General features: G+C 42.7%; 1 protein-coding gene across 5 annotated transcripts in view; it reads left to right on the plus strand.

Moving 5' to 3' along the window:
• The window catches only part of PLEKHA6 (pleckstrin homology domain containing A6), a 1,624,617-nt gene that overhangs the window by 882,118 nt on the left and 724,182 nt on the right, over positions 1–18,317 (plus strand). For all 5 annotated transcript variants that reach the window (XM_073615840.1, XM_073615839.1, XM_073615838.1 and 2 more), the window contains 2 exons: positions 9,621–9,770; positions 9,919–10,014. In XM_073615840.1, coding sequence (XP_073471941.1) covers positions 9,621–9,770; positions 9,919–10,014 — 246 coding nt within the window. The remainder of the gene's footprint in view (positions 1–9,620; positions 9,771–9,918; positions 10,015–18,317) is intronic.

Raw genomic sequence — 18,317 nt, forward strand, 5'->3', positions numbered from 1 at the left:
ATGCACTTTTTTCCTTTTTTTTGTAGCACTCGCACCTTTCACATAAATAATCTATAATATACCAGTATCATGGTGATATGACAGATTCAATGCAATTATAGCACAGAATGCTGGTATCAGATGATATGATAGACTTATTGTAATTATTATAGGCTTTAAGATTTATGCCAATAGATATTCATTTACTCCTTCTCCAGCTATATACATAGGTCTTGGGGCTTTACACGTCAGAGCAACAATAAAGCACAGATACTCAATATGTTCAATTTTCTCTATACCTTAGTGAATTAATCTACATATGTGATATATAGTTTTTTTGAAAGTTAGATATGACAGTAAGAAACCCCCTTTCTTTCTACTATGATGCACCTATTGGTGTCCTGCTCTTTACCTGCATCCGAGTGTGGAGGAGAGCTATACATCTGTGATCGTTCGTAAGCCCCACGGGTTGGTCCTGTTTTCCCCTTGGGGTACGGGTAGGGACAGCGGTGTAACTGAGTCCAGCGTCAGAAGAGGGGAACTTCTCTGATCCTTTCAGTTTTTAAGATAACTCCGGTTAAGAGTGTAAATATCAAGTTATTTTGGAATACCTATATTTAATGATACATGAGGAATATATGATTATATTTTTTCTTTGATGCCTCTACAGAACCTAAAGGACCCCCCGAGGAAGACAATGACCATGTAAATGTCGAAATGCATTGGGGTCTCGGGGTCTTCGCTACTGGCAAGCATCACTATAACCATTAATGATACTGCCTGGAGTGGTAATACATATACACTCCTTGCGATTTATTGTGCGATTATGTGACAAATTTTGAGCATAACCAGTATATGTACCCTATATACTTGACTCTATGTGTAACCGGAGCTCATATTTTAAATCTTTGTAGTCTTTAAAGTATGTTCGGAGTATTTTTCTAATAACATTTTTTTTACAAAAACTTTTGCGCTTGCTGCTTGAAAACCCCATGGGGAACTTCCACAATTCTTTTTAGAAAAATATTATTTCGGGGTGTGCAGCCAATTTGCCCCTGGTGTATGGTCAGGTGATGTTAGAGTTTCTTCATCAGACTTCTGTCCAACTCACAGGATTGTTGTCACCACCGACTTCTGTTACTAAGTCCGAAAATGCTCATCTGGTCACTTGACCGGCACCAATGTAGTCATATGATAATAATATTTATAGTGGTATCGTGGGTATGATAATTAATAAGTAAGTACTCTTCCGCAGCAAACCAATTCTTCCAGAGAGATGCACATTATTGACTTCCAACACAGAACAAAGTCCACAAATGACAAAAAAGTCCGACAGAGTATATAATTCAGATTCCCATTTCTAGGTCTGCGCCTTCACAGCCATACACAGACAAGACAATATCTACTATAGACTGAACACCATGTTATATTCACTAGACATTGAATGGCTGAGCAATTTGATTGGCCGTCTCCATTCAGGCCTTTGATATACTTTAGTCTTTCAGACAGACAACAACTCCCAGCCATGAACAGCTGCAGTCATAAACCGCCCCAATTTGCACTCCCACATATCAACATCAACAAGTCCCCTTAGATATGTGTAATTAGATTAGATTAACAGATACCACCTGAACACCCTTTGAACTGTTCAAATAGACTTGCATAAGATTAACACATCAAAGGGTCTTCAGCTGTCCCCTTGCTATGTTAAAATTCAGTTGGCTCGGACAAATCAACCATTGTCAATTGAATTCTGGCCTGGTACATACATATAATAATATAATGTCCCACATAAATCGGTGAACATATTACAACATATACAACACTTTGCAGGAGGTTTGTCATAATACTTACAAAAGATGGTATGAATCAGGTCAGTCTGTGTACGAGTGTACCAAATAAGTCCATCTTGCAGCAGTTCCGCTCGAGGTCCGTCTGAGACGAGTGGGATCTCTTGGCATCGTCGACATCCAAAAAGTGAATGAAGAGAACATAGAAGTAACAACAAAAAAAGTAAGCAGAACAAAAACATGGAGTGAGTTTCATTCACACCGTAACTGGTGCAACCTGTAAGAAGGGTGTGAACCACCCAAGGACAGCATTGTGCTGCAATATACAACTGGGGGAGAAGTTCAATTACGTAGACTCAGGTACCATTTTTGGGGACAGAAGTAGAAAGAGTCCATCTGGCCTCTATTTAAGCATGGGATTTAGCATTTCTGGCAGTGACTTGCTTCCATTCCTGTTCCAGTCGGTGTGGGGTGCTAGTTGTTATCTTTTCACCTTCAGTGTCTGGTAAAATACCCCATTCCCTGGGGAGGTCAATGCCCTTCTCCAGGGATGTCACTATGTAAGTATGATTGTCTCTTGTGATGGAAAGTTTTGTCGGATAACCCCAACGGTAAGCAATTTTGTGATTGCGCAGAATTTTTGTCACAGTATTTAAGCTTTTCCGTTTTTGTAATGTGTATTGTGATAGGTCAGTGAAGAACTGTAATTGCTGGTATTGTGGTGGGATTTTTTCCTGTTTTCTCATTGTTGTCATGAGTTGCTCTTTAACATGAAAAAAGTGCAGCCTAAGCAGCACATCTCGGGGCACTTGCTCTGATAGATGGTATGGCTTAGGCAAGCGGTGGATCCTGTCGATCGTGACATCTAAATCTGTAAGACTCGGTATAAGCGCTTAAAACATGGTAGCGGCATAGAGGCCCAGGTCAGACTGTTGCACTGATTCAGGGATCCCCCCGATTTTCAGGTTGTTCCTTCTGGACCTGTCCTCCATGTCCACCAGCTTTGCTTTAAGCCATTCAGTGTCAGCTTCCCTTTCATCATGGGCATCAACTATATCATTTATGATGGTAGCATATTCCTCCATTTTTGTCTCAATGTTACCCACTCTGCCCCTTACCTCCTGTATATCACTATTTAAATGGTGCATAAATGTGGCCATGTCAGTTTGCAGTGTGCTCCACAGTGAAAGAAGCATATCTTTGAGCACTGTATCTAGCACAGGTAGGTTTAGCGTGGGGAAGGATTCAATTGATTCTGATAAGTTTCTCGTGTCCCCCCTAGAGTCTGAGGCCGGGCTCACAGCCGGGCTCAATCCACCGTCATCTAGCCTAGGTTTCGTTTTAGCTGGGCTGTGGGAGGATGGGGTAGGGGGACAGTATGTTTTGTCACTGGGGGAGCCATCATTTGAGGAACGATTACCTTTTTTTTGCTGTTTTTCTCTTAGATGAGGCTTTCTGAGATGAATAGGCCTTGGCGCCATCTTGCCCATCTCCCCTGTCGTTCAGTGTAAAAAAGTCCGTCAGGCGCTGGGGTTTCCGATTCATCTGCTGCTTCTCAGACATGATTGTCGGGTATCCAGGCTCTGTCCGCCGTTGGATTGGGGTGAAAAGCCGTGTGGATGGGTTGCTTAGTCCCTGTTGTTCCGGAGCTCCGGACTCACACGTCCATTCGGCTCCCATGCTAGGCCACGCCCCCTTCCCTTTACTTTTTTAGTTTTTGATCACTTTTATTCCTATTACAAAGAATGTAAACATCCCTTGTAATAGGAATAGGGCATGACAGATCCTCTTTATGGAGAGATGTGGGGTCTATAAGACCCCACATCTCTCCTCTAGGTTGGAAAACCTGAGATAAAAAAAAAAAAATCTCGGTTAAAAAAACTCACCATGCCTCTTACTAAATGCCTCAGACTGTCTACTTTCCAAAAAGGTGTCGTTTGGATGATGGGGGGGGGGGGGGGGTGTTGGGTATTTGTACTGTCCAGACACTTTAAGCGCCTCAAGAAATAAGATAGGCCATCAGTACATTAGAGCTGATCAATTTTTATATTATAAAATATGTAGGCATTATGCATTGGTCAACAGTCACCCTATGCCTGCCCTTTAGTTTTCGATTCGCTTTAAGAAAGGTTATCCCAAAAAATGGGGGTCCCTCTTACGAACTACCATTGCACAGTACCAATGGGCATTGGGTTCTTTAGCATCCTTGATACCCTGGAGGAGGTGCTGGCAATGTGAGAATGGGGACGAGATGGATGTCCACTCTCTAATGAACTGATTTAAGCGGTCCCTCACATAACACCCCACCACTGGGTGTGGATATAGAATCTAAAACGATCTCACGCCCAGGAAATAATAATTTACACATAAAATATGTAAATGAACAATTCCTGTGTATTTAGCTGCTGCGGATTAAAACAAGTGCTATGTAATCAAAATATGGATGCAAAAGCTAATTTTATAGAGAAATTGCACTGCTCTAAACCATGTAGGGGATCAGAGGGGTGAACAGCGGCTCAGAGACAGTCCAGTAAAAATGGCTTTATTCAGCAAACTGGCAAAAACAAACAGAAGACATGTCAGGCTGTCTTGTCACACAGTTGTGCACACAGGTAAAGCTCACAGTTCCGCAGCATACAGGCTTACAGTTCATGGCTCTAATCAGAGCTACAGTCTTTTATGTGGTTAAGCTCACCCAGCAAGTACACAATGCAGCAATGGAACTTTTCACACAGTGTGCTGCTGTGTCTCTCTCCTGCTCAAACAGCTCTCCTCTGACACTTTCAGCCCAGCTGACAATAACAGGTCTGAAGGGGAAGTACCTGCCCTCTTCGATTAACCCCTTCTTAAACCTGCTCCAGGCTGACCCTCTACAACCTTCATAGACAAAATATAAAGCAGGAATAAAGGAGCTCCAGACTAAGTGCAGTATTAAAATGTAGATTATGATAAAAAAGCAAATTAGCAACTCACAGGATAGACAAATATTACAGGCATATGAATGATCGTCAGACACAGTGTCTCTCCAGACCGTCCTGATGGCCGCCGTAGGAGTGAAGCAGAAAACTCTGTGGATAAAGCTAGAATATAAAGCATGACCACAACAGACATGCTTTAACAATACAAAATAACATTAAGGCTAAGTAATCATATAAACAGTGAATAAATGCAAATAAAAAGTCCCAAATAAAAGGGTGCTCGTGCAGATGTAAACAAAACAGGTGCTCCACATCTCAGTCCCTCCAGTGTTCCCATACAGACGCTCACCACAAGTTGTTGACCTACTTTTTTCTTAGTCAGGTCAGTAGTGCTTGTGTTTGGGGATATACCCCTAATTCTCCAATAGCCCCTTCCTACGGGTCCTTCTCAGGTGATGCATGCAAATACAATACCAGGGAGGCATTTATAGTGAAAGCAGTTTTTATTTTATTAAAACACACAGCATTATTATTAAAAAAAAAAAAAATCGCACTCACATTTATAGGTGCCTATAGGAACCGGCACTGGGTATGTATGGCTTGCATAGGGAGGAACAAATGGCCGCAGCTGTGCACGTGTAGAAAATACGCTGGTGTGCTCCAACAGGAGGGTATGATGTCGCTGGAACTGACGTCAGCACGTAGACCACACTTTGTCCGGTTTCGTCCTGATTGGACATCTTCAGGAAGTTGGCAACTTGTGTGCCAGGCTCATTGGCTGCACTATGGAGAGCTTCTGCCTGCAAACTTGCCTGCAGGCTTAAAAATCAGTTTTCCCCATTTACTGTATAAGTGACATTTGCTGGCTGCTACTGTTGCCTGGTATACACTAACGCTTTTATAAATAGGGTGAATGTAATTGTGGCATACCAGCCAAATGCCGTTGAATGTCACTTGGCTAGATAGCAGTAAAGTATTTACTGGCTAAATTTTCCAGCAAATCCTTCATAAATACAGTGCATTGAAAAAGAATTCATACCTCTTGAAATTTTCCACTTTTTGTCATGTTGCAACCAAAAACGTAAATGTATTTTATTGGGACTTTATGCGATAGACCAACACAAAGTGGCGCATAATTGTGAAGTGCAAGGAAAATGATAAATGGTTTTAAAATGTTTTTACAAATATATATCTGGAAAGTGTGGCGTGCATTTGTATTCAGTCCCCTTTACTCTGATACCCCTAACTAAAATTTAGTGGAACCAATTGCCTTCAGAAGTCACCTAAATTAGTAAATAGAGTCTGCCTGTGTAATTTAATCTTAGTTTAAATACAGCTGTTCTGTGAAGCTCTCAAAGGTTTGTTAGAGAACCTTAGTGAACAAACAGCATCATGAAGGCCAAGGAACATACCAGACAGATCAGGAATAAAGTTGTGGAGAAGTTTAAAGCAGGGTTAGGTTATACAAAAATATCCCAAGCTTTGAACATTTCTCGGAGCACTGTTCAATCCATCATCCAGAAATGGAAAGAGTATGGCACAACTGCAAACCAATTGAATAAGGAGAGAGGTATGGGCGGCACTGCCTCTTTCTAATGTGCAATATTTATGAGGGAATATTAAATTAAAAGTAGTGTAATGTCTTTTTAAATAATGTGATGTGAGTACTTTCTCTTTAAATGCTATAATAAAACTCTTGCCAGCCTGTGTATCGCCTATTGAAATCAGGAAAATAACAAAAAATTGTAAATCAAACAAAACAAAACAAAAAAAAAGAGCATAAATGCACGTGTCCTGTCTCTTTAAATGTAAACAATTATATCACCTCTAACATATCCTTGTGTGATAAATGCATTCAACTTATCAAAAAAAAGTGCTAGCGCGCTTAACCGCTTACCGACTGCCGCACACAGATGTACATCGGCAGAATGGCACAGGCAGGCAAAAGTGCATAAAGGTATGTCCCTTTAAATTTGCCGCCTTTTTGGGCGCACGCGCCGCCAATACAGCGGGAGCGTGCCCGCGGGTCCCGGGAACTCACTGTTCTCCGGCGGCCTGCGATTGCGGTGTGGAGAGGTAAAACGGGGAGATGCCTATGTAAACAAGGCATTTCCCCGTTCTGCCTTGTTTCATGACAGAGATCTTCTGCTCCTTGTCATCAGGAGCAGTGATCGCTGTCATGTCCTAGGTAGTCCCTCCCACCCACAGTTAGAATCAATCTCTAGGACACACTTAACCCCTTCATCGCCCCCTAGTAGTTAACCCCTTCTCTGCCACTGCCATTGTCATTTACAAAGTAATCAGTGCATTTTTATAGCACTGATCGCTGTATAAATGACAATGGTCCCAAAATAGTGTCCGATGTGCCCATCTAATGTCGCAGTCACAATAAAAATCGCAGATCACCGCCATTACTAATAAAAAAAAAATAATAAAAATGCTATAAAACTATCCCCTATTTTGTAGACACTATAACTTTTGCACAAACCAATCAATATACGCTTATTGCAATTTTTTTTTACCAAAAATATGTAGAAGAATACATATCGACCTAAACTAAGGAAAAAATTAGTTTTTTTATATATTTATGGGGGATATTTATTATAGCAAAAAGTAAAAAATATTGTGTTTTTTTCAAAATTGTCGCTCTTTTTTTGTTTATAGCACAAAAAATAAAAACCGCAGAGGTGATCAAATACCACCAAAAGAAAGCTCTATATGCGGGAAAAAAAGAAGTCAATTTTGTTTGGGTACAACGTTGCACAACCGTGCAATTGTCAAAGTGACGTAGTGCCGAATCGCAAAAAGTGCTCTGGTCAGGAAGGGGGTAAAACCTTCCGGGGCTGAAGTTACATATATAGTTACATAGTAGGTGAGGTTGAAAAAAGACACAAGTCCATCAAGTCCAACCTATGTGTGTGATTATGGTGGTTAAGGTGCAAAAAATTAATATGTGTGAGACCAATTTCATATAAAGAAACAAACACTAAATATATCAAAAAGAGTTTATAAGTCTATATGGGTGATCCCAATCCAAAGTGACTTGTGCATAGGCAAATTGTGCGGTTATGATCTCTGGTGAAATATGGGTGAACTTCACTCGTGCTCCCCCCTCAGGTCTGTTTTTATCAGATAGCTGAACCCCTGCAGGGGTCAAAAGAACCACACATAAGCTGCTTCTAATCCTTATGGATAATATCCAATTTCTCCTTCTCCTCCTCACAAGTCTGGTCACTGTGCCACTCTTTTCTTGGTGAAAGGGATTGTCCTTTTTTTTTTTTTTTTTCCTTTTATAGTCTCTGATGTGAGTGTAACTGCAAACCTACCAAGACATGGTCATCAACCTAAACTGACAGGCCTGGCAAGGAGAGCATTAATCAGAGAAGCAGCCAAGAGGCCCATGTTAACTCTGGAGGAGTTGCAGAGATCTACAGTTCAGGTGGGAGAATTTGTCCACATTACAACTATTAGTCGTGCACTCCACAAATCTGGCCTTTATGGAAGAAAGCCATAAGAAGTTCAGTTTGCAGTTTGTAAGAAGCCATGTGGGGAACACAGCAAACATGGAAGAAGGTGCTCTGGTCCGATGAGACCAAATTTGAACTTTTTGGCCTAAAAGCAAAATGCTATGTGTGGTGGAAAACCAACACTGCACATCATCCCGAACACACCATTCCACCGTGAAACATGGTGGTGACAGCATCATGTTATGTGGATGCTTTTCTTCAGCAGGGACAGGGAAGCTGGTTAAAGTTGATGGGAAAATGGATGGAGCCAAATACAGGGCAATTTTAGAAGAAAACCTGTTATGCCGTGTACACACGAGCGGACTTTCCGTCAGAGTAGACTCTGACGGTTTTCCGACGAAGTTCCGCTGAAACGGACTTGCCTCCACACGATCACACCAAAGTCTGTTCGTTTAGAACGCGATGACATACGACAGGACTAGAAAAAGAAAGTTCAATAGCCAGTAGCCAATAGCTGCCCTTGCGTCATTTTTGGTCTGTCGGACTAGCATACAGACAAACGGTTTTCCTGATACGAATTGAGTCCGTCGGAAAGATTGGAAACATGTTCTATTTCTAGGTCCGTCAGAATTTTAGAAAGAAAAAGTCTGATGAAGCCCACACACGATCGGAATGTTCAACGGAATGATTCCGTTGGACCTTTTCTGACGGAAAGTCCGGTCGTGTGTACGCGGCATGAGAGTCTACAAAAGACTTAAGACTGGGGGGGAGGTTCACCTTCCAGCAGGAAAACAACCCTAAACATACAGCCAAAGCTACAATAGAATGGTTTAGATCAAAGCATATTCATTTGTTAGAATGGCCCAGTCAAAGTTCAGACCTAAATCCAATTGAGAATCAGTGGCAAGACTTGAAAATTGCTGTTCACAAATGCTCTCCATCCAATCTGACAAAGCTTGAGCTATTTTGCAAAGAAGAATGGGCAAAAATTTCACTTTCTAGATGTGCAAAGCTGGTAGAGACATACCCAAAAAGACTTGCAGCTGTAACTGCAGTGAAAGGTGGTTCTACAAAGTATTGGGGGCTGAATACAAATGCACTCCACACTTTTTAGATATTTATTTGTAAAAATAATTGAAAACCATTTATCATTTTCCTTCCACTTCACAATTATGTGCCACTTTGTGTTGGTCTATCACAAAAAAAAAAAAACAATAGAATACATTAACGTTTTTGTTTGTAACATGACAAAATGTGGAATATTTCAAAGGGTATGAAAACTTTTTCAAGGCAGTATAATACCTCAAAGTGTGCATGCAGGTGATTAAAATTCTGTAGTAACATAAACAAATGTGCTGCTATAAGCCTAAAAAGATAGACTTCCACTGTGAGGGAGATTTGAATGGAAATAAAAATGGCTAGTTTTATTACACTGCTGACTTACTTCTATCAATATTACTTGTTAGGAGAGTCTGGAGAGTGCACTAATGGGAACTCACCAGGAGATGGAGATGTTTGGCAGTCAAACAGCATTTCCAGACAAGTTATTGCTTCGAAAGGAGTCTCTACAAAACCAGCTGATCAGCATTCGCGTGGAACTATCACAGGCCACTACAGTAAGAATTCAGAAAAAAAAAAATTCCTCCATTTTAACAGTTTTAAAAATGTGCTTAGCAGCGGAAAATAAGAACTATGCATGATATGTATACATCTATGACTCATTTCTAATACAAGATTATAATTGTTTTCCAATTTGTTTTTCAGGCATTAAACAACAGTACTATGGAATATGAGATCCTAGAGGCAGAGGTTTCTGCTTTGCATGATGCTTTGTGGGAACAGCTAAATCTCAACATACAGGTAAGAATGGAATGTCAATTAGGCATCATTTACATGGGCGGTTGGGGGTGGTAAAAATATGTGATTGAGCTGTGGTTTTTACCACTCTCCCGACTACTCAGCCTCATTTTAATGTGACCACCAGCCATGTTTAGCACACACTGCTGTGGTGCTGTGCAGCAACATTTGTACAACTGGTCACTTTTGGCATGCAGTACCTCTGCCAAACGTAACCCAGTGCTGCAGGCTTTTAAGGATTAAAATAGGCATCCAGGAGGTGTGCTATAACTTCTGAGCCACCTGTCAAATGCTTCTGAAAAGTGATACACTGCAGATCATTTTTTAGAGGGATGGTAATAATGGCTGCACGTGTAAACAAGCCCTTTAAAGCTGAAAGCTGAGTATTCATAGACCCTAGGTGATTGGACACTGGAAAAGCTTTAGAGGATTTGCCCCCTGGGCGCTTCCCCTATAATCCTATCCCACTCCATGATTCCTCAGTTTTTTGCTAGTGTCATAAGGGGTTGGACCTATTCTCCCTTATGGAAAAATCACTTTTAGCTTACTTGGATTCTGGATTGGTGCAACCTCAATATAACCTTGGGAGACGTACCTGGACCCTACACTGTGGGGATGGCCTGTGATGATGTTTCGGGCACTAGATCCTGCATGAGCACTCAACCCAACAATCTGTGCAAAGCATGTAGTTAGTGGCAGGGTACTATAAATGTACAGGGCCTTGTTACATCCCTATAGAACCCAGACCCTGAAGACCCCGCCGGGGTTATGCCCACTGTGAAGGGTGAAGCCTGGACCCCAGACAAAGACCAGCATTGTGGTCAGGTAAGACTAGGGTCACCGTGTATCTCTGACCGTTACTGAAAAAAATGGTATTGTGTTTGGAATGTATAAATGTTTACACTTTTTGAACTGCGCTAAAATTTAGAGCTCAGTCTCAGGTGGATGACCAGGTTGTACATCATACTGCAGGTCACACACTTACCTGCCACTTCCACCTAGAGCTCCTTGTAAGGTTCTTAGGCGCTTCTCCCCACCCTTTTGCCACAAGGACTTTGTTACTGAGTCTGTAACCAATTTACAGCATTCTCCTTCTTACCTTTAGTTTGCAGAATACTCGGTAAGTACCAGACAGGAGATTTCTGTCACATGTAGCAATGGCAGAAGCCAGGCATAAGGGAGCCTCGGCAAAATCACAATCACACTTTCAGGTTGTCAAAGGCCTTCACAGCAATCAACCTCTGAGTGACCATGCTTCCCTTGCAGAGGAGCAGGACCTAATTTTAATACCGTTCTCTGCATCTGATTCTAGTTTCATATCATGCACACCACATTTAGCCTACCTGACCATGCAGGAATTGTCTGCGACGATGTCGCAGTTCCTCTGAAAACCATGGCTGGGGAGCACGTGGCTGGGCTTCTTTTTGGGGTTCTTTTTATAAGTGGGTCCTGTATTTAAGTGGGTGCAGTTTGGATCTGCTTACTGAATATCACCTGAATATCTCATCTGAACATACACTATATTACCAAACATGAACATCCCTGTCTTAGTCCGTAGGGTTCAATATTGAGTTGGCCCACCCTTTGCAGCTATAACAGCAATAACTCTTCTGGGAAGGCTGCCCACAAGGTTTACGAGTGTGTCTATTGGAATGTTTAACCATTCTTCCAGAAGCGCATTTGGGAGGGCAGGCACTGATATGGACGAGAAGGCCTGGCTGGCAGTCTCCTCTCTAAAACAACACAATGGGGTTCATTTACTAAAGGCAAAACGACTGTGCACTTTCAAAAGTGCAGTTGCTCCAGAGCTTAGTAAATGAGCAGAAGCTCTGCTGACTTCCACCATCCAATCATGTGCAAGCAAAAATGCTCTTTTTTTTAAATTTTCCTTGCATGTGGGTACTCCTTGATATATGAAGCCTTACCTCATTTACTAAGCTCTGGAGCGACTGCAGTTGCAGAGGGCAAATGCACTTTGCAAAATGCACAGTCTTTTTGCCTTTAGTAAATCAACCCCATTGTTCCAAGTGCTGACCCTATGGGGGAACTCACTGTCCACTGCCGGACTTTAGCCCAAAGATGGGCTAAAGTCCGCTGGGTCTGGTGAGCAGAAGGATGGAAAGAGTCCACCGTAACAATACAACACGCCACTGGTGTAAAGCTGTAGACGCTCAGGAGCCGAGCCGGAGTCCCCTGGTGCTCCCGTGTGACGTCACTGCAATGTCAGGGCAGTAGAGCTGGACAAGAGGGAACTGCCAGTCAAACCAGCCTGGAATGCAGGAGAAGCTTTGTCAAGTCATGGATGTGACGGCAACTGAAGAATTTAAATACGCACCATGCGTAAACGTGTATGGGATCATCGTAGATTTAGCAGAAAAGGCTGTGACCAGCATCGTGTCTCTCGTCACTTTTTACAGGCCCACAGGCAGGATATTTGTTGCCTTGAAGTTATGGCCATTCCCAAGGGCACATTGACAGATAAGTTTGGATCTCTATCCCCTAATGGCCTCAACGAAAACCTTGAATTACACACGACTATGTAACATAGACCTTTGGCTGTATCATGAGGGCTATGGTAGTACCATCTTTAGGATATATATGTACATGTATATGTACATATTTGTGTGCTTTATTGCATGGGTTGCTTGTATGTATTTTATTTTCATTACTAATTGTATTTCTAATTGTCATGATTAGTCCATGTAATTGGATACCATATTGATCCTTTGGACCAGCACATTTTTGAAAGAGGAAATCTTCCATATACCAAACTTGGATTAGGATAACATGATTGTAATGACAAATAGTTGTTTATCGTCGATTATTAATATATTTATCTTTATTATATATATATATATATATATATATATATATATATATATATATATATATACATTTTTTTAATATTCTTACTTTATTTTTATTTCTGAACTCATCCTATTTTTCTGTATTTTGTTTGCATGTTCTCTAATTGGTATTATGTACTATTATTAATTTTAAAATGAGTTTTATAAATGATTTTTATACATATTTAATGTTGAATCATGTAAGTTCATTAGTCCTTCGGATTGAAGGTTAGCGATAGGTTAATCTCTGTCTGTGTTCAGATATTAAAAAAGTCTTAAATGAATAATTCCTTTAACCACTTAAGGACCAGCCTCGTTTTGGATTTTAGGTGTTTACATGTTTTAAAACAGGTTTTTCTGCTAGAAAATTACTTAGAACCCCCAAACATTATATATGGTTTTTCTTCTAACACCCTAGAGAATACAATGGTGGTCATTGCAATACTTTTTTTTGCACCGTATTTGCGCAGCGGTCTTATAAGCGCACTTTTTTTGGAAAAAATTCACTTTTTTGAATAAAAAAATAAAACAACAGTAAAGTTATCCCAATTTTTTTTTATATTGTGAAATATAATGTTACGCCAAGTAAATTGATACCCAACATGTCATGCTTGAAAATTGCGCCCGCTCGTGGAATGGCGTCAAACTTTTACCCTCAAAAATCTCCATAGGCGACGTTTAAAAAATTCTACAGGTTGCATATTTTGCGCTACAGAGGAGGTCTAGGGCTAGAATTATTGCTCTCGCTCTACCGGTCGCGGCGATACCTCACATGTGTGGTTTGACCACCGTTTTCATATGCGGGCGCTACTCGCGTATGCGTTCGCTTCTGCGCGCGAGCTCGTCGGGACAGGGGGGTTTTAAAAATTTTTTTTATTATTATTTATTTTACAATATTTTATTTATTTTTACACTGTTTAAAAAAAAAAAAAATTGTGTCACTTTTATTCCTATTACAAGGAATGTAAACATCCCTTGTAATAGAAAAAAGCATGGCAGGACCTCTTAAATATGAGATCTGGGGTCAAAAAGACCTCAGATCTCATATTTACACTAAAATGCAATAAAAAAAAAAAAAAAAAAAAGTCATTTAGAAAAATGACATTTGAAAAAATATGCCTTTAAGAGGCGTGGACGGAAGTGACGTTTTGACGTCGCTTCCGCCCAGCAGTGTCATGGAGACGAGTGAGCGCCATCTTGGCCTCACTCGTCTCCAGACACACCACGGCACAGGACGCGATCGCCTCCGCCGCTACCGACGGCTCCGGTAAGCGACGGAGGGCACCAGATCGCGGCGGGAGAGGGGGGGCGAATCCGCTGCAGGGACCACTTTTATCTGAAAGCCGGCCGCCGCACGAAAACGGGGATACCGGGGTTATGGCAGCTAGCTGCTGCCATAACAACGATATCCCCGTTCAAACTTAGGACATACATAGTCATGCGGCGGTCGGGAAGTGGTTAAATATTGCAGCAGCGCTTCCTATCCAAAACTCAAGGACACGCTTTCATATACTGTTCTTTATATGAGAAATTCTGTAGCAGAGGTAGAGATCTATAATAGCTTCAGCTGTGTTCTATAAGGGGGGGGGGGTTCTTCCACCAAACACTTCACCACGTGAGGGGAGACTCCCCAATGGGAATAGACTCACCAGAAATACAGCAAACAAGAGCCTTGGATAATAGTAGTAGTTCTCTACCATTTCTAAACGACGACCAGATGTCAGTAACACTCTTGGTAGCTCCAGTAAAACATATGGGAGGAATAGAATATCCACAGTGTAATATTGCTTAAAACGTTTATTCAACTAAAAACATCCAAACAACCCCCCATATGAATATGCGTACCAGAGAATAAAAAATATAGAGCAAATTGTAAAGTGCACTGTGCCTATTAAGTCTCACGATTCCCGGAAAGCCATCAGGAGTGTTCGCTGTGTGCAGCTACAGCGATATGCTTCCTGGTTCCTCCCTGGTCCGTGGAATGCACACGTCACTTCTGGTAGGTCACTTCTGGTAGATCACGTGCTGACGCGTTTCGTCACTTCCGGACTTCGTCAGAGGGCGAAGTCCGGAAGTGACGAATACCGTTTGCGATTTAGTCCAGGGCGCGGAGTGATGTTTTGGTAGGCGGGCATTATTAAACATCTTTCATTAACATTTGTGTTCAGGTATTGCCCTGCCCACTCCCGCCCTCATCTGTAATGGCTTGAAATTCTTCACATCCGTGACTTGACAAAGTGACAATTGACTTGGCAATTTATTTTCAATAAACTGTTTAGCCTTTACATCAGCTTGGTACTATTTGACTGGAGGCTCCACACCCTTATTGAATTCTCCTACCCAATTCAGTCTCCACTCTAATTCATCCCAGAGGTGTTCTATCAGGTTGAGGTCAGGACTCTGTGCAGGCCCCATCTGCAAATCCTCGTCACCTGCTGGTGCCGGTTTCTTCTTTGTATATTTATAGGGGGGGAGGGTCAAAAAGTCACTAATAAAGCAGTTAAGAGAAAATTCAATGTTTAGGCCTCCTGGGGTCATCACCCTAAAATTACCACTTCTCCACTTATTTACTTTTCTGAACCTCAAAACTGCATACCACTCAGATCTTTGCCATTGAAAAGCTTAAAACACTTGGATACGCTATGTTTAGTAAACCCCTTTTAACCACTTGCCTACCAGGCACTTACACCCCCTTCCTATTCAGGCCATTTTTCAGCTTTCAGCTGTCGCACTTTGAATGACAATTGCGTGGTCGTGCTACACTGTACCCAAACAAATTTTTTATAATTTTCTTCACACAAATAGAGCGTTCTTTTGGTGGTTTTTAATCACTGCTGGGTTTTTTATTTTTTACAAAAAATGTTTTTTACTTTTTTTCTGTCAGTAAATTTTGTAACTAAGTAATTTGTCGCCTTCACTGATGTGCGCTGATGAGGCGGCACTGAAGGGCACTGATAGGCTGAACTGGTGGGCATTGATGAGGCGGCACTTATGGGCACTGGTGAGGTGGCACTGATGAGGATGCAATAATATGCCTCACTTATGGGCACTGATAGGTGGCACTGATAGATGGCAATGATGAGCACTGATAGGCGGCACCGATAGGCACTGTTAGGTGGCACTGATGGGCACTAATAGGCGGCACTGATGGGCACTGACAGGCGGCACGAATAGGCAACATGAATAGGTGGTATTGATGGGCGACACTGATGGGCATTGATCGAGAGCAGTGGTGGGCAGCACTGATTGCCAGCACTGACTGGCATCGCTAATGGGCACTGATTGGTGGCACTTAAGGGCACTGATTGCTGCCACTGGTGGGCACTGATTGCTGGCACTGGTGGGCACTGTATGGTGACACTGTTTTACTATACTGTATTTAGGGCACTGATGATCAATGCCCTGGTTACATTCCTACACGTCCCCCTGCGTGGAGATGCCACTGATCGGCTCTCCTCGCACTGATCAGCTTTCCTCGCCACACACTCTATCAGTGTGAGACGAGCAGCGCCGATTACCGGCACATCCTTGTTTACATGTGACCGGCTGTGATTGGACACAGCCGATCACATGGTTAAAAAGCCACGGATGCGGCTCTTTACAGAGATCGTGGTTGCGCCGTGTTGCTAGGACATGGCGCGGCAGCGGTCGCTGCGCTGTGCGTCCCAGCGGGCGCACGAGCGCGGCCGTTCTGGGACAGCATCATATGACATCGTCCCAGAAAGAGAGCCGCACCGCCCTGCCGTCATTTGACGGTGGGCGGGCGGCAACCAGTTAATATTATAAGCATGTTCTCTTTGTAGACAGTGATAAACATATTGTAAACATATTCTAGGCCAGGTGGACACTCATATAGACCAGTGGTTCTCAACCTCAGTCATCAAGTACCCCCAACAGGCCATGTTTGCAGGTTTTCCTTTATCTTGCACAGGTGCTTTAAATCAGAGTCAATGGCTTGGTATTTTGGACAGCTAATTAATAGCTAATTAATATAAGACAAATTCCCAAAACATGGCCTGGATACTTGAGGACTGAGGTTGAGAACCACTGATATAGACCATGTCTTCCGTAGATCCTTCAAAATATACTTCTTTCCTGTAGCCGATACCATAAATTCCTTGCAAGCATAGCATCTACCACATCCCTAAAAGCCTGCTTGATAGCAAAAAAAAGAGGTTGTGTAAGAGTCTAGGGCTTACTACGTATATGCACCGATGGCGCGTTGCCGCAAGAGGAAACCCATGCCAACTGAGCATGCGCCAAAGATGCCTCAGTGCGCCAACCCGCACCTGCGCAGAAGACTTGATGGAAAAGGGTAGGAAAATGCCCAGGACGCGCACAGGAAGTGACCTCAACCTGATGGAAAAAGGCTGGAAAATACTGAGGAGGCGCACAGGAAGTGACATCAACCTGATAGAAAAAGGCAGGAAAATGTCCAGGAAGTGCACAGGAAGTGACCTCAAACTTCCCTATATAAGCCCAGCCCAGACACTGCCAAATTGCTGGATTATCTTCAGTCCCCCCTTGTTCCTGTGCTAGTGTGTGATCTGTCTGAACCTGTTGTGACCTGGAAACCTATTTGACTACTCTTTATTGCTGCTTGCCATTGACCTCGGATTTGTACCTTAACCATTCTACTTCTTTGCCCCTTTTGTACTCAGCTGCCAGATTGGAACTGACCCCAGCTTGGATCTCGACCATTCTTCTTCTGATTAACCCTTTTATGCTTGCCCAAATGGACTTGACCTCGGCTTGGATCTCGGACTAAAGCTTGCACGGTGCTCCGCACCCCTGGCACACCTGCCACTGTGTCCACCAAGTCTCTGTCTCCATCTCCAGAGGCTTCAAGGACCTGAGATGCAAGGGAGGTCTCCCCACTACTTCGGTCTCACATCAGGTACGTGGCCCTCGTGACAGAATAATCCAGCCATGTCTGAGACTGAGGGGAGTGCTTCCGCCTTCGATGCCCTGTGCCAACAAGTGGCCTCTGTATCTCAGGCCCTGACGTCCATACAAGAGGGGTACTTTCAAGTGGAAGGTCGGCTGACTGCAATGGACAATCCCTCAGTTCTGAGCCCTGCAAAACCACCTGTTATGGCTATGGAACAGCCCATCCCTACTCTAGCTCCTGAATCACGGGTTCCTATGCTGGAACGCTTTTCAGGGGTTTGGCACAAGTTCCGGGCTTTCAGGAACGCCTGTCGGCTATACTTTTCCTTACAGCCTTGGACCTTCTCTTCAGAGGATACACAGGTTGGGTTCGTAGTAGCCTTACTTACAGAAGAACCTCAAGCATGGGCTCATCAGCTATTGGAAAGGGAGAGTCCTATACTGCACTCATTGTCTTCTTTCTTCGATGCCATGGCAATCCTCTATGATGACCCACAACGAACCACCACCATGGCTGGAACAGAATTGACCTCACTACAACACCCTGTTGAGGACTACGTAACGGAATTC

This window comes from Aquarana catesbeiana, linkage group LG02 (genome assembly GCF_042186555.1).
Source record: "Aquarana catesbeiana isolate 2022-GZ linkage group LG02, ASM4218655v1, whole genome shotgun sequence".
NCBI lineage: Eukaryota > Metazoa > Chordata > Amphibia > Anura > Ranidae > Aquarana > Aquarana catesbeiana.